The following is a 14,882-nucleotide window of genomic DNA, read 5'->3' on the forward strand; positions in this document are numbered from 1 at the left end:
TCTTTGTTGTAGGTTTTTCCCTTTCATCACTTTAAATATGTTCTGCCGCTCCCTTCTGGCTTGCAGAGTTTCTGCTGAAAGATCAGCTGTTAACCTTATGGGGATTCCCTTTTATGTTATGTGTTTCTTTTCCCTTAGTGCTTTTAATATTTTTTCTTTGTATTTAATTTTTGATAGTTTGATTAATATGTGTCTTGGCGTGTTTCTCCTTGGATTTATCCTGTGTGGGACTCTCTGCACTTCCTAGACTTGATTGTCTATTTCCTTTCCCATATTAGGGAAGTTTTCAACTAGAATCTCTTCAAATGTTTTCTCAGTCCTTTTCTTTTTCTCTTCTTCTTCTGGGATCCCTATAATTTGAATGTTGGTGCATTTAATGTTGTCCCAGAGGTCTCTGAGACTGTCCTCAATTCTTTTCATTCTTTATTGTGCTCTGTGGTATTTATTTCCACTATTTTATCTTCCAGGTCACTTATCCATTCTTCTGCCTCAGTTATTCTGCTATTGATTCCTTCTAGAGAATTTTTAATTTCATTTATTGTGTTGTTCATCATTGTTTGTTTGCTCTTTAGTTCTTCTACGTCCTTGTTAAATGTTTCTTGTATTTTCTCCCTTCTGTTTCCAAGATTTTGAATCATCTTTACTATCATTACTCTGAAATCTTTTTCAGGTAGACTGGCTATTTCCTCTTCATTTGTTAGGTCTGGTGGGTTTTTACCTTGCTCCTTCATCTGTTGCATAGTTCTCTGTCTTCTCATTTTGTTTAACTTACTGTGTTTGGCATCTCCTTTTCACAGGCTGCAGGTTCGTAGTCATTCTTTTATTATTGATTTGTAGTTTAGTTGCACTGTGAATAGAAAATGTGTCCCAACAGTTTTTGCTTTGTGGAGGAGTTCATGGAGAATTCATCGTAGACCAATATAGGGTCCATTTCTGTAATATTCCAAGGGCACTTGTGAAGAAGGTGCTGTTCCTTGTTTGAAGGTTACAGAGTTTCATATAACATATACACACTCATAGTATTTTACAGATCCACTTTATTTACTTTTGACTTCAGATTATTATATTTTTCTCCAACTCTTATGTTTTTGGGGGTTTTTTAATTTTATTTATTTATTTTTGGCTGCATTGGGTCTTCGTTGTTGCACGTGGGCTTTCTCTAGTTGCGGCGAGCTGGGACTACTCTTCGTTGCAGTGCATGGACTTCTCATTTTGGTGGCTTCTCTTGTTGCAGAGCATGGGCTCTAGGTGCACGGGCTTCAGTAGTAGTGGCTCACGGGCTCTAGAGCACAAGCTTAGTAGTTGTGGTGCATGGGCTTAGTTGCTCCGCGGCATGTGGGATCTTCCTGGACCAGGGCTCAAACCCGTGTCCCCTGCATTGGCAGGTGAATTCTTAACCACTGTGCTAAAATTAGTTTATTTTGTCTGTTTCAGTGCTTTGGGGCCAAATGTATCATAACTGTCATATCTTCATTTTGGAATGTGCATGTCATCCATTTTTTAAATGTCATCTTTGGATTTGAGATTTTGTTTTGTCTCATTGGGTCCCTAGTAACTGAATTAGCATTTTGAAAGCACTAAAACTAGCAGTGACAACACCTGAGGAAAAGATAGTAAAAGAGGGTTTTTCAACAAAACTTTTGTTTCTTACTCAAGGTCCTATTGAATAATAATCCAATATTATACACAGTAATGATACATCCATTTGGTAATGAGGTTTCCACTTTTATTATTTTTCAAAAGTCTGAACCATTTAAAGGCTTATCCAAGGTCAAGATCCATGAGCACAGTGTGGTAAGAGCTTCCAAAGGGAGAGGGTACCTCATCTTTCTCTTTCACCTGGGTGGTTGATAGTGATGAGATCCAATCACAATACGTTTTGTTATCCTCATTTGGGACGCTGCGAAGCAAATTCTATTCTCCAACAGAAACATTCTACTGTAATATGTAAACCTAATTTTCCAGAGTGAGAGAGATTAGACCTTTGTTGGACAAGGCACACTCCCTTTTCCTGCCCTCATTGTAACAAGTCTGAATTATACCTTGGGATAGAAAACTGAGCTTTACAGGGCCACATTTCTGTTCTATTAGTGTCAGTTTATCAGCTCCATCTCTTTCCAGGTGCAAGAGGAAATGTCTCTTGGTAGCAGTCCAGAGGACTCTTGTACTGAAAAAAAAAGAATCATCAAGAGTCTGCTGTGATATTATAACATCCAAGGATCTGATATTAGTATTAAAACTCCTTTTTTTTGTGGTTTGCATTTGCCTTCACCAGTAGCTCTCAAACCCTGGCTGCACACTGGGATCACCCAGAAGCTTTTAGAACCTCTGATGCCCTGGGTGTACTCCACCAAATAAATAGGAATCTTTGGGGCCTGGGCATTGGTAAATTGTAACACTCTTCTAATCTGAAGTCTGAGCTATCTTGGCCCATTTCGTTATTCGTGACTATTCTGAGTCACTTTAAGTTGTGTGTCTTTTCCCAAAATGAGGGTTATATTTTTCTAAGACAGATAAACCTGTATACATTTGCTATCATAAATGATGTTTTGTCTTTTTCCCCCTTTTTTAGCATCTTACTTTACGTTTCCCCTCTTTTTGATTCCTTGTTGTTTCCTTTGAATTCCATTTTTTTTCTAAATTGACTGCTTTTGCTTTTTCCCCTTTGGTAATTTTGAAGATAAGCTACTTTATAGTCTATTACTAATTATACTTAACATCTTTAAAGACACACTCTAACCTATATTTCTCTAATTGACCACAGAAACTATATAACAGAATTTCTTACAAAATGAGGAAAATTAGCATATCTCCTTGCTTCAACTTTATACTTTACATCAGAATAATCTGCAATATTTTACCTGGGATTTAGGCAGGAGTGATATCTTTTATCTTCTCTTCCAACAAATATTTGTTACACTTGCAGTCTGTTTTCTAACTATGTTTACAGCAATTATTTAGATTCTTTACTATATTGTTTATTTGCTTATCACCAATCTTTTTTCATTTTTTATTAAGCATAACTTTCTCATACTTGAGTTCTGCATTTTGATTCATCTCTTGGTTGGGTTGATAACATCTTGGAGTATTTCTTTAGTGTTGTATGGATAATATACTTTTTGAGGTCTTTGATACTGGAAGAGGTTTCTGTTGTCTTTGTTCTTTGACAGTTTGGCTGGGTCATATGCTTTTCTACTCTAAATTATTTAGGGACCGATCTGTACTGTGTCTAAGAGACATACATTGAGGATCACAGCATAGTATTTTTTCCATGTTTCCAGAGCTAACACAGACTTTGGTCAGTTCTTTTGGTTGGGGCTTGGAATGGGATGGGGATGTGAGGCACGCGTATCCACGTCACCATCTCTTCAGATGGTATCAACCATTAAATGCTCATTGATTCATTCAGCAAATATTGATTGAGCACCAACAATGTACCAGGCATTGTGGGAGCCATAGGGATTCAGAGAAATCAAACAGACAAGATTTCTGCCCTCGTGGATTACATGTGTGTGTGCTGGGGAGAGGGAGGGACAGACCATAAACAAGCCAGTGAACAAGGTAATTTTAGAGAGTGATAGGTAGATCTGCCATGTATAGCTACTCAAAATGTTGCCCCTGGAGCTTTACAACATGGCAACTCTGGATAAAGGGTATAAAGAAAAAAATGTGACAGAGTGATGGAGTCAGGGTGGGGACTCAGGTGATGTTAATTAAATTCTCTGCAGTAAATCCATTTGTTCTCATGCTTTCAGTGCCTTTGAAATCATAGAGCTTTTCTTTGTCTTTGGTCCGCCTTGGTGTTGTTCTGCTGGTAGACAGGCCATGTGGTTTTTCCCCTTCTGTCTTCAAGGTAGTGGTCTTTGTTGGTTTCAGATTCCTCATTATTTGTATTATGCTCCCAGCTGGACTACCACAAAGCCATAGATGGGATAGCTGTGTGGGGGCATCTGTGTCCAGCCTAGAACCTCCAGTTCAGGGCTGTTATAATGCTTGGGGTTAACAGATGAATCTTTAACAGATTCTAAGAACACCGCCAAGGACTCCACTATTAGACTTTGTGAGCAATACTGTTCTCATACTGGGAGACGGTGTTGCTGGGTGGCTAAGGGCTTGGCCCGTGGAGTCAGGTGGATTTGAATTTGCATGGATTTGCGTGGATTTGAACTTGCTGCTAACATCTACCGGCCGCGCAGCCCTAGCAAGCTACTTAATCTCTGTGTGCCGCAGTGTCTTCATTTTTAAATGGGGTTAATAACGGTACCTACCTCATGCCGTTTTTGTGACAGTTAAATTGAGTAATTGATGAAAGTGCTTAGAACAGTGCCTGTACTTAGTAAACGCCCAATAATATACAATGGTAATTACTATTAACTATACCTTGTGTTGCGTAAAAGCTTTTTCATGTCCTTCTCTCCCCTTGACTCAAACTTTCAATACTTATAAAATACAGAGATTATAGGGATGAGACTGATTGTGTCCTCGGGACCGGGTTCACTTTGCTGAATTTGATGGGAGGGCTTTGAGTAGCAGATTGAAAAAGTAATACCTAATGCAGAAAAGGGGAAGGTGGGTAGAGTCAGGCAGAGGAAAGAGACACTCAACGAAGGAATCACCAATCCCTTTGTTTTGTGTTTTTATTTTTTTCTTTTGCAAACATGATTTTATTATTATTTTTCACCTTAGCTTCATTATAATTAATAAGTCAAATATTATACTTTAATTTCAATATAATTAATACCAAACATCACTATAAATGTTATAAAGGCACTTAAATATTTGTCCATATTCGTTTCTACCTTCTTTACACTTTTATATATTAAAAAGTGTTTCAATGAGCCTATATCATTTTTGCAGTCAGAAAAATTAAATGTTGCTTTCATTTTGAAAAACTATCACCCCCAAACCTTTTACTCTAATACAATTTTTATTTGGGGGCTCCTGTCCAGTCTTTACCCATATATAAGTAAATATTTAATAGCTCTAATCCAAGCATGCATATAATCTTATGAGGTACAGTTTTACTTTAAAATGTTTAACATTCTTCTTTCTACAGGGTCATATTTATCACTTTAATGATTGTGTTCAAACCGCACCACATTAAAGGCTATAATTTACCTCGCATTATTGGGCTGGCATGTAGGTTGTTCCCAGTTTTTCCTCTGTAATAAAATTATGTCCCTGTAAACATCTTTGTCCACGTGGCTCTTTTTCTTTTGAATTAATTCCTAGAGATTACTGAGTCAGAATATTTGTAGAGTGTTGTGGCTGCTGGTTAGAATGCATACACTCCCTTCCAAAAGGATTATATCAGCTTTACTGTGTAACTGGCCATAAATACATATGAGTTTTCATGAAGCCTCAACAGTATGGGTTGTTTATTTTTATTTTTTTTCTAGTGAAATGGACTGTGTTTTCATATTAATCTTATTTTCTCTCATATGAATCCCCTGAGCATACAGTTTGCTCATCTTGGTGACGTTCTTATACAATTATAAAAGCTCTAATTCAATATTGATAGCTGTCCTTTGGCATATTTGTTGCAATTTTTTTATTCTGTTATTTTTCTTTTTAATTTTGGTTTAGTGTTTGTTTGTTTTTCCATTTATAGCGCTTTGCTATGCCTCAGCCTTTTTCCAGGGTCTGTTAGTTACTGGCATGGAAAGGGTTGAAAATAAAGATTTTCAGAAGATCCTTGGAACGCATGCAGGGCCTCAAGATAAGGCGCTGTCACCTCTCTCCCCCAGTCTCTTCCAAAGCTTTGGGCTCTGAAAGATGGTGCCTACCTAGCGCCTCCTTAGCATAGTTTTGTAGCTTCGAGGCTGGCAGAATCCCCAGGGGCACGCCTATCATTTCCCCACTAAAAATGTTTAAAAGATAGAAATGGACTTGGAATATCTCCACCCTGGTTACCACCCAGGGGACCACCACCAGCTAAAAGGAGCCAGGCACTGGGACTACATTTAAGCTTGAATGGTGGGTTTTTTTCCCCAACGCAAGGGACCGAGAAGCATGCAGACCCTGCCTGGGGTGGGCTCACCAAAACGGAGAGAGGGCCAGGAGAAGACCAGCTCCACCTTGTCTGTGATTTGCCAGAGGGACCCTTCCCAACACCACGTGTGGCATGGAACCCAGCATGTCTCCCACCTAGAGCTCAGAGTCCAGCCAGTCTGGCCCAACCCTCGTGTCACCCTTTCTCTCTATTGCTCTTAGACTAAGAAATGCTCCCCCGCCAGCCCTCAGTGGCCCAGGCACAATACCAGGGATGCTCACTGACCTCCACGGCTCTTCTCTTGCAGTTTCCTGCTTCTTCAACTTCACCAGCCCCTCTGGGGTCGTCCTGTCACCTAACTACCCGGAAGACTACGGCAACCACCTCCACTGCGTCTGGCTTATCCTCGCGCGGCCCGAGAGCCGCATCCACCTGGCCTTCAATGACATTGATGTGGAGCCTCAGTTTGACTTCCTGGTCATTAAGGATGGGGCCACGGCTGAGGCCCCAGTCCTGGGCACCTTCTCGGGAAACCAACTCCCTTCCTCCATCACAAGCAGTGGCCACGTGGCCCGTCTTGAGTTCCAGACCGACCACTCCACGGGGAAGAGGGGCTTCAACATCACCTTTACTAGTGAGTCCACCCTGTGTCCTCAGCTGAGCGTCCCTCTGGGGATGTCCAGTGGAGGGGGCTCCAGCAGAGGAGTGTTGATGTGGGTGGACGAGTTCCAAAAGCCTTGTGAGGCTGCAGAGCCAGGCATGGGGCTCCAGCATGAAGGGAAAAGCGGAAAGAGTTCTTTTCTGTGGCGTCACTCGCTTTTGAGCATTTATTTCCTATGGATGTGCCACGTAATGTGAAAGGAGCCTGGGGCCTCACTTCTCCCTCCCACCCTCCCCCTCCTAGAAGGCCCAGCTAGAACCAGGAAGGGCCCAAGGGAGAGCAAGCCTTCCCCATCCTCTTCTAGCTACCGACGCCTCTCTGATGTGCTCCCCCAAGTCCTTGGACGCCTACTCACTGCCAACTTCATGTATTCCCCGTGGGGCTGCTCACACTTTGCTAGTTCCCACTCCCGTAGGCAAATCAGAAACAGAAATCTAGAACAGTGTTTCCGTTTGGCTCTGAGACTCATTAGAGCCAACTCTTGGGGCATTTCCTCATGGCCCCTCTCAGGCCCAGTCCCAAAGTCGTCACCTCCAGTTTTAGCCCTTGGCCCCTTCTCTAGAAGCAGACTGAAGCTCAGCAGTGATTACTGTCGTTTCTGTGTCTCGGTGGTTGGGCGGGGCAGAAGCTTGGAGAGTAGAAACTGCAAGCGGCAAAGGTAGCGAGAGGTGCTGTTCAGGGCGGAACCAGCTACAGACCCGGTGAACGTGGCCAATGGCAAATCTTCAGAGCCAGCCGAGGCTGGGCCCGTCTGAGCAGATTAACCAGATCCTTTCCCAGAGGCTGTTTGTGAAATGCAAGTCCCCAGTTCGAGCTCCGCCCCACGAACACAGCACACACGCAGCGCTTGTCCCTCCCGCACTTTCTGATAGAACTGATCTCCGCCCAGCCCCCCTCCCACCCTTGGCAGAGACGTCTTGCTTCCTTGTCCCATCTGTCCCCAGGGTCTAGTCGAGCTGAAGACAGTAAGTGCCAAACAGGGGTCATTGGGGACCCCAGATTCCAAGCTAAAGCCCTTGGAACACCAACACCTTCTTCGGGATGCCGGACTTGATAGAAGCAATCCATCTTCCCGGGGATGCCTCCTCCCGGGCACTCCTCTTCCCATCATCTGTGGGCAGGAGGAAGCAGAGCCCAGTTCTGTCTTCCCTGATCTTCCCAGTCTAGCACTGCAGCCCTGGCTTTTAGTTTATCTGTCCTCATCCCTACTTTCCCATGAGGTCATGAGCTCTGGAAGGATGGGGGTATGTATTACTTACCTTTCTATGCCCTCTGCCCAGTGCAGGGTCTGGTACATGGTGAGGATCCATAAATATTTATTGAATGGAAAGATCCATGAATGGCTAAACTCTCTTTCTTCCTCCTGGTGGGAGTGGGAAGGAGAAGGGTGAGCGCTGTCCCAGGGAAGCCCACTGATCCAGGATGGGGTGGGCCGAGGACTCCACAGGTTCAAAGCAGGTGTGGATACACCGGTGGAGGACCTGGGTCAGAACCAAATACTCATAGTCTCCGAGGAAAACCATAGCCTAGTAGGTCCCCACTTTCCAGGAGAGGAGCAAATGCCAGATCCTCAGGAGGAAGAGACAGAAAGCGGCAAACCCGACCTGGTGATCAAGCTCTTACCCAGCATCCCTCTCGAAGGTTCCTCGACCACTGTAAAAACGATACCCATCCAATACGCCAGTAATCAAAAACCAGGGGCAGGCCAAGGAAGAAATGCTGACTACCACCCTAGATCCCCCCACCCAGAGCTGATCCTTGCCAATATTTGGTGAACACTATTACAGACGTTACAGGTAATTTTCTGTGCATTAATACAGATAGAGTGGGATGGATAGGTAGCAATAACTTTTAAAAATCTGAGCCCCGTCCTAGACCTGATGAATCAAAATCTCTAAGGAGGGAGGCCCTAGAATCTACCTTTTTTACAGGCTTCTGGGGTGATTCTGATGTAGCTAGTGAACCACAGTCCACGGGCAGGTGTTTGGGAACTAGTGTAGTCTCCCCCGCAGGACGTGCATCTCCTCAGTCACGTCCCAACTGACGATTGTCTGGGAAGAGCTGGAATTTGCCCAATGTCAGGGAGCTCACATCCCCCTGCCCCCAAGACAGCTCTCTCCACAGTTAGAGAACACTCGGGGCTTCCCCTCATGATGACCTGAAATCTGTGTCCCTGTAACAAGGCTCAGGGATCCTGTTTCCACCTCCAGAGCTCCTTGGAGGAAACCTTCTTCCATGTGAGTATTTTGGACAAAGATGAGAGTAGCTGCTGTTTACTCAGCACCTACTGTGGGGGCATCCTGCGGGCATCACTGCCAACCCCGCAACAGAAACTTCCTAAGCTAAGGTCTGTCCCCTTTCACCTGCCAGGAAACAGATTGAAAAGGTACACAGGTAGAACTGGGCAGCGTTTAAATCCTTGACTTAGAGCATTTGCTTCAAGGTATTGGAAATAGCTGCATATCCCTGCTCAGTGTGTACACGTGTGTGTGTGTGTGTGTGTGTGTGTGTCTGTGTGACTGACAGGGTTTTGAATGGACAAACGCCTGGACTTATGGGCCCCAAGTGCCACTTTTCTTCCCACCGAGTGTTTCTAAATGTGAGGGCAAGCTCATGGTCATAAGTTCCTAATGAGGAAAGGTTGGGAGACTGATGTCTGGGCTGACTTAAGATTGCCTTTCAGAGGGCAGGGGGTCAGGGCTCAGCTCTGTGTCAGATGCTCCCTCAGCCCAGCTTCAGTAGGAAGGATCACCAGGTTTGCTTCCAGCAAGATGACCTGACACCTCCAGGGCTGCTTCTGTTTCTGACTGTGCAAGTGTTTCGGTCACTAGGGAATCTCAGAGGCCTCTAAAATGGCCCATGCCCTTGCAGCCGTGGAGCCTGGTCTCCACTGGGAAGCCACCGTCCTTAAAACAGCAGGGATGCAAATAGGGCGTGGCCTCAGACTCGAGTGTGAGAACTGGGCACCCCTGTTGGAGGAAGGTTGGGAACAGGAAGAAGGAAGGGAGCACAGACTTAAGGGGCACTGACCACCCGTCAGGCGCTTACCAAGCATTCACCACTTGCAAATTCAAATCACCTTTCATGTTATTCCTATCTCAGAACGGCCCATTTTATAGGTTAGGAAACAGAGGCTCAGCAAGATTACATAAGTTGCCCAGAACCATGTAACTAATAAGAGGCAGAGCTTGATTAAACCCACAAGTGTTCTGACTCTTTCCTCCCACCCCCCACCTCCCCCACCACCATGGTATTAGCAATTGTCTGGGCAGAGTGAGAGGCAGCCTGACAAGGGGCGAGGAAATGAAGGGAATGGCTTCAGACAGGGTTAATTCCAGGGCACCTACTTTATGGTGCTTGGTATCTATTAGTGTCACAGGATTTAGAGCCCGGTTTTCCTGCAGCATAAATGATCCCATAGCTATCTGAAGGTGGGGACGCATGGAATGGATTTGACATTAAGGACACAGATCTGCTCCTTAACCACGTTGAGCGTCAGTTTCCTCATTTGTAAACTGGGGTAATAATACCTACGTCACAGAATCATTATTTGGTGTAAATGAGCCAGCAGGAGAAACAGCCCGCTGCCTGATCTATAAATATGCTTTAGAATGAAGTTGGATTAGGTGCTCAGGAAGGCAGGAGATAAGTTTAACAAGTACCTGCTTTGTGCCCAGTGTGGTTCTAGGATATGTAGCTCTCCCCGCAGCATGCCAGGCTCTTGGGGAAGTGGAGGAGGTCTAGGATAGACCATGATAATGAAGCTTATTTTCTTTGGGGGTCCATCTGCACGCCAGCTCTGTCTAATCCCATCCTTGACCCGTATCCACACAGCTTTTCGACACAATGAGTGTCCAGATCCGGGCGTTCCAGTAAACGGCAAACGGTTTGGTGACAGCCTCCAGCTGGGAAGCTCCATCTCCTTCCTCTGCGATGAAGGCTTCCTCGGGACTCAGGGTTCAGAGACCATCACCTGCATCCTGAAGGAGGGCAGCGTGGTCTGGAACAGTGCCGTGCTGCGGTGTGAAGGTGCGTGCCTGCCGGGCCGGGGGCCGGGGCTGTCAGCCAGAGAGGCCGAGGAGGGGGACCGAGTGGCCCAAACCCCAGTCGTCCTCTTCTCCCAGGACATGGGACCACCCTCTCACCATCACGCTGGAATGGCCGGGGCTTTATAGAACCACAATGCACAGAAATTTGAATTATAACCAGAGATTAAACAGGAGAAACGCTGGTTCTAGACTGTCAGGCATCAAAAACACTCTTCTTTCAACTGGGAACGCTCTCAGTATCACAGCCACTAGGAGCCCCGCTCCCAGCTCCTGCACAGGGGAGCTCCATCAGCCTGAAGCGGTGTTGGCAGAGCTGTGAGTCTGCGTGTCTTTCAAGCTGCCTGCCACTCTTTCCTTCTCCACATGCTAATTTACCCCGATTCCCTGGGACATCTCCCAGGCTTGGCCTTGGTGTCCCTGTTAAATGCTGCCTTGATAATCCTTGCAGTGAATCTCCAGGAGACCAGGGGCAGACCAGCCAGAAAAAAGACACAGCTTGAAGCAAGCACAGGGGTTGTTGTGGTGTCTCCTCGGTCCTGCCTTGCCACGTAGACAGGTTTTGACTCAGTTTCAGAGGCTAGCCATCTGGTCCCCCCAACTGCAGGCATGGAAAACACAAATTAAGCTTCTTAAGGGCAGGAATTATGTAAAACTTGTGCACCAAGCACAATGCCTGGCACAGAACAGGCCCTCGATAAATACTTGTGAATAATGGGTGGAAAGTGAGTCTCCCACAGACCCCTTGAAGGCAGTGACAGTGGAGGCCAGGGCTGCAGTTCCCTGCTTCTGGGACCCAGAAAGCGCCTTCCTCTTACCTCGCGTGATGGACAGAGGGTAGCGACCTAAGGGACCTCTCCATACGCAGTCCCCAGACCCAAATCCAAGCACCCCGGCCAGCAAGGGGGAAGGACAGGAGAGCAGAGCAGCGAGGGGGGCGTGCCTCGGGGCGACCGCTGCCCCAGAGCTGACAGGCAGGGGGAGCAGGGAGGAGAGACCACCAAGGGCACAGGGTCCAAGGCAGAGAGGGTGGCGTCAAGGTGGGCCGTCGAGTCAGAGGGACCTGGGCTGGAATCCTGGCGAGTCGCCTTTTTCCCTCTGAGCCTCTGGTTGGTTTGTTTTTCTTCAGCTAAAAAACAAGTGGGGAGATGATAATAAAATGCACATGTAAAGGACACTTCCTGGCAGAGAGTGAGTTCCTAGCATAAGTGTTAGCCATGCTGTTGCTGGTGTGTAAGCTCCGTGAGGTTAGGGAATCTTCCTTGGGCTCGTACCCCCACAGCTGGCATATTGCTTGATGCCTGCTAGATGCTCAGTCAATACTGGTTGATCAATCACTGAATGAATGAATGAATGAATGAATGACTTTTTAACTAGGTTAGAGCCTCCCTCATGGCCTCCAGAGCCCTGACTCTCACCAGACTGCATTTTGTCTCCTCCCTGAAACTTACCCGCTGAGTCGCCGGGGCCAAGTGACTTGACTTCTCTGTGCCTCAGCTGCCCCATCTGTAAAGTGCAGTTTGTAATGGGAGCCCCCTCACAGGGTGGTCGTGAGCAAGCATCGCTCCTGGAGCAGCGCCTGGCAGAGGGGCAGCGCTCACTCAGTGTTGGCTGTGAGCACGATATTCACCTGATTTTAACCATTCCTGACACCATCAGATGCATATTGGTCCACTTCGGGGGATCATGGGGTGGGTTCATCCTTCCAGGTGCCTGCTCCACTCGTGACACAAACAGGCGTCTTCCTGCCCTCCACGGTCACACAACCACGTCCACACAACCTCCTCTGCTGTTTTTACCCAGCAGAGCGAGCACTTTTGGAAACAGCATAAGCTTTGGTGTCGGGGAACCATGAAACTCCTGTCTCTGCCCCCTCCCAGTTGTGGACCCGATGGGTTGGGTAGCTCCCTTGTCGGCAGCAGGGGCATAACCACTCGTGTCTGATGGGGTTGTTTGGGGGTGAGGCAGAGCCCAGGGTCTGGGGGCTTGTCGGTCAGTGGTCTCACCTTTCCTACAAGCTGGGCCCCCCATTCTCCCTCATGCTCGTCAACCTCCTCTGACTTCTTTGGTTTTCCTCGTGGTCCGTCTCATCCAGGACATCTTCCCTGCTGTCTCCCACTCACCTGATCTCTCCTTCCTCCTGGATCCCTTGCTCTATGGGCCACCGCCGGACCACCCTATCGGATATTTGGTCTCACCATGGCTACATTTTTCTTTACCAGGTCCATGATTCTTGGCCCTATCTCCCAACCAACACTATAGGACTTCCGGGGGCAGAAGCCCAGACCACAGTGCCCCTGAGCCTGCGGGGGCTCAGTCCCAGTGCAGGTGACCCCCCTGAGAGGGATCACGACTTGGTAACTACAGAACCCTCCTCCACTTTTCTGAATCAGGTGCTCCTAGACCATAGTTCTGCCGGTGCAGTGAACCACTCCAGACCATGAGTGAATGTGCCAGAGAACTCGACCTTCATTAAAGGACCTTAAAGCGGTTCACTGCTTCATAAGCTGAGTCTTAATTTTGAAATTAGAGCCGTCTCATTCGTTCTGTCCCTGGAGGGGAAAATGCTTAGGTTGGGGGACAGTGGACAACCAGAAATAAGGGGGCAGCCTGTTGGAGAGATGCTGACTTAGCACAAGGGGAGTCTGCTCAGTCTTCTTAGAATGATGGGCATTTGATACCAACCTGGTTTCCGGAGACCTGGGGAGCAGCAGGTTAGAGAGCCAGAGTGAGAGCCGGACGCCACCTAGGGTGGCCAGTTCTGGACTTGAAACCGTAGAGCAGACAGGGTAAGAAGCTCCTGGCATCTGGCCCCTCCTTGGCCCCTTTCCCTCCTGGGTTGAGCCTTGGAAGAACCCTGTTTTGTAATCAGCATCTTTGTCTTTCCATTTTTTCTAGTTTTGTTTTTGATTAAGTATCCCCACCTTGTGGACAATTAAATGTGGAAGCTAATGGTCTTTTAAAAAGTCTTTTAATATATGCTAAAAGCCTCTTAGCTTTTGAGAGGCTATAAGAGGACAAGGGAGAAAAGGGCTTCTTCTCCTAAATTTAGAAAGAAGGATGATCATCTAGCTGATCTAAAGCAGAAGTCGGCAAACTTTTTCTTAAAGGGCTAGCTAGGAAGTGCTTTCAGCTTTGAGGGCCCTAAGATCTCCCTTCAACTCTGCCATCGTTATGCAAAAACAGCTTTGACCAAACAGAAATGAATGGGTCGGATTTGGCCCCCGGGCTGTAGTTTGCTGTCCCCTGATCTACAGAACAGAGGACATAAGAGATCCATATGTTTAAAATCAGAAATTTCCTAAGAAAGACTTCCAAGTAGTGAAACAGCTACAAAGGAACGCATGGTTCTCACCCCCGCATTCATCTCTTCCTTGTCTCTTTTAAGGAAGAACGAACTAATTATACATCACTACGGTAGGTGGTTTACAGGTGTCACCTCATTTCAGCCAGGTACTAGTCTAGGTAGCAGGTGTTGTTATTGTCCCATGAAAGCACAGAGAAGCTAAGTCACTTGCCCAGGGTCCTCCCAGCTTGTAAGTGACAGAACCAGAATCCAAACCCAGGCTCTTGGCTACCCCGTTACTGTATTTTTCTTGAATTATATCACTAGAGAGAATATAATTTCAAACATATTTGTAAAAGACTTAAAAGCCTCCACAAATAGGATGACAAGCAGGTTTTCTACTGTCCATATCCCAGTAGAGAATTAAAACCAAAGGAAACATATTGCCTGTCACAAAAGACAAAGGAAACAGGACATCACGTGGAAGCATCAGAAATGGACAGCATAAAACAAAATGACAGCAGTAAGACAAACGTATCAGTTATGATAATAAAGGTAATTACATTCCCTATTAGAAGACAAAGACTCTCAAACTGGGTTTAAAAAAATATGCTGTTTAAAAGAAATACATGGGAAAAAAGGAGATAAATTATCTACAGTGAGTATGTATTTTCATTTTTAAAGTAATACTTGGTAGTTGTAAAAAATGTAAGCAATACACAAGTGCAATAAAGTTAAAGTGGAAATATTCATTTCCTAATCCCACTCCCCAGAGAAAAATGGCCTAACGCTTTGGTGTGGACACGTCCACATTTTTTTCTCTCTGTATGTAAAATAAATGCGTTATTTTTATAATTTTTTAAAAAAGTCTTCCAAAAAAGAAAGGTCAGTTCTCCC

At 45.9% G+C, this 14,882-nt stretch overlaps 1 protein-coding gene across 1 annotated transcript in view; it reads left to right on the plus strand.

Moving 5' to 3' along the window:
- Positions 1–14,882, plus strand: part of CSMD2 (CUB and Sushi multiple domains 2) — a 667,758-nt gene that overhangs the window by 410,642 nt on the left and 242,234 nt on the right. The window contains exons 14-15 of the mRNA XM_033838419.2: positions 6,300–6,626; positions 10,488–10,682. Coding sequence (XP_033694310.1) covers positions 6,300–6,626; positions 10,488–10,682 — 522 coding nt within the window. The remainder of the gene's footprint in view (positions 1–6,299; positions 6,627–10,487; positions 10,683–14,882) is intronic.

This window comes from Tursiops truncatus, chromosome 1 (assembly GCF_011762595.2).
Source record: "Tursiops truncatus isolate mTurTru1 chromosome 1, mTurTru1.mat.Y, whole genome shotgun sequence".
Lineage (NCBI taxonomy): Eukaryota > Metazoa > Chordata > Mammalia > Artiodactyla > Delphinidae > Tursiops > Tursiops truncatus.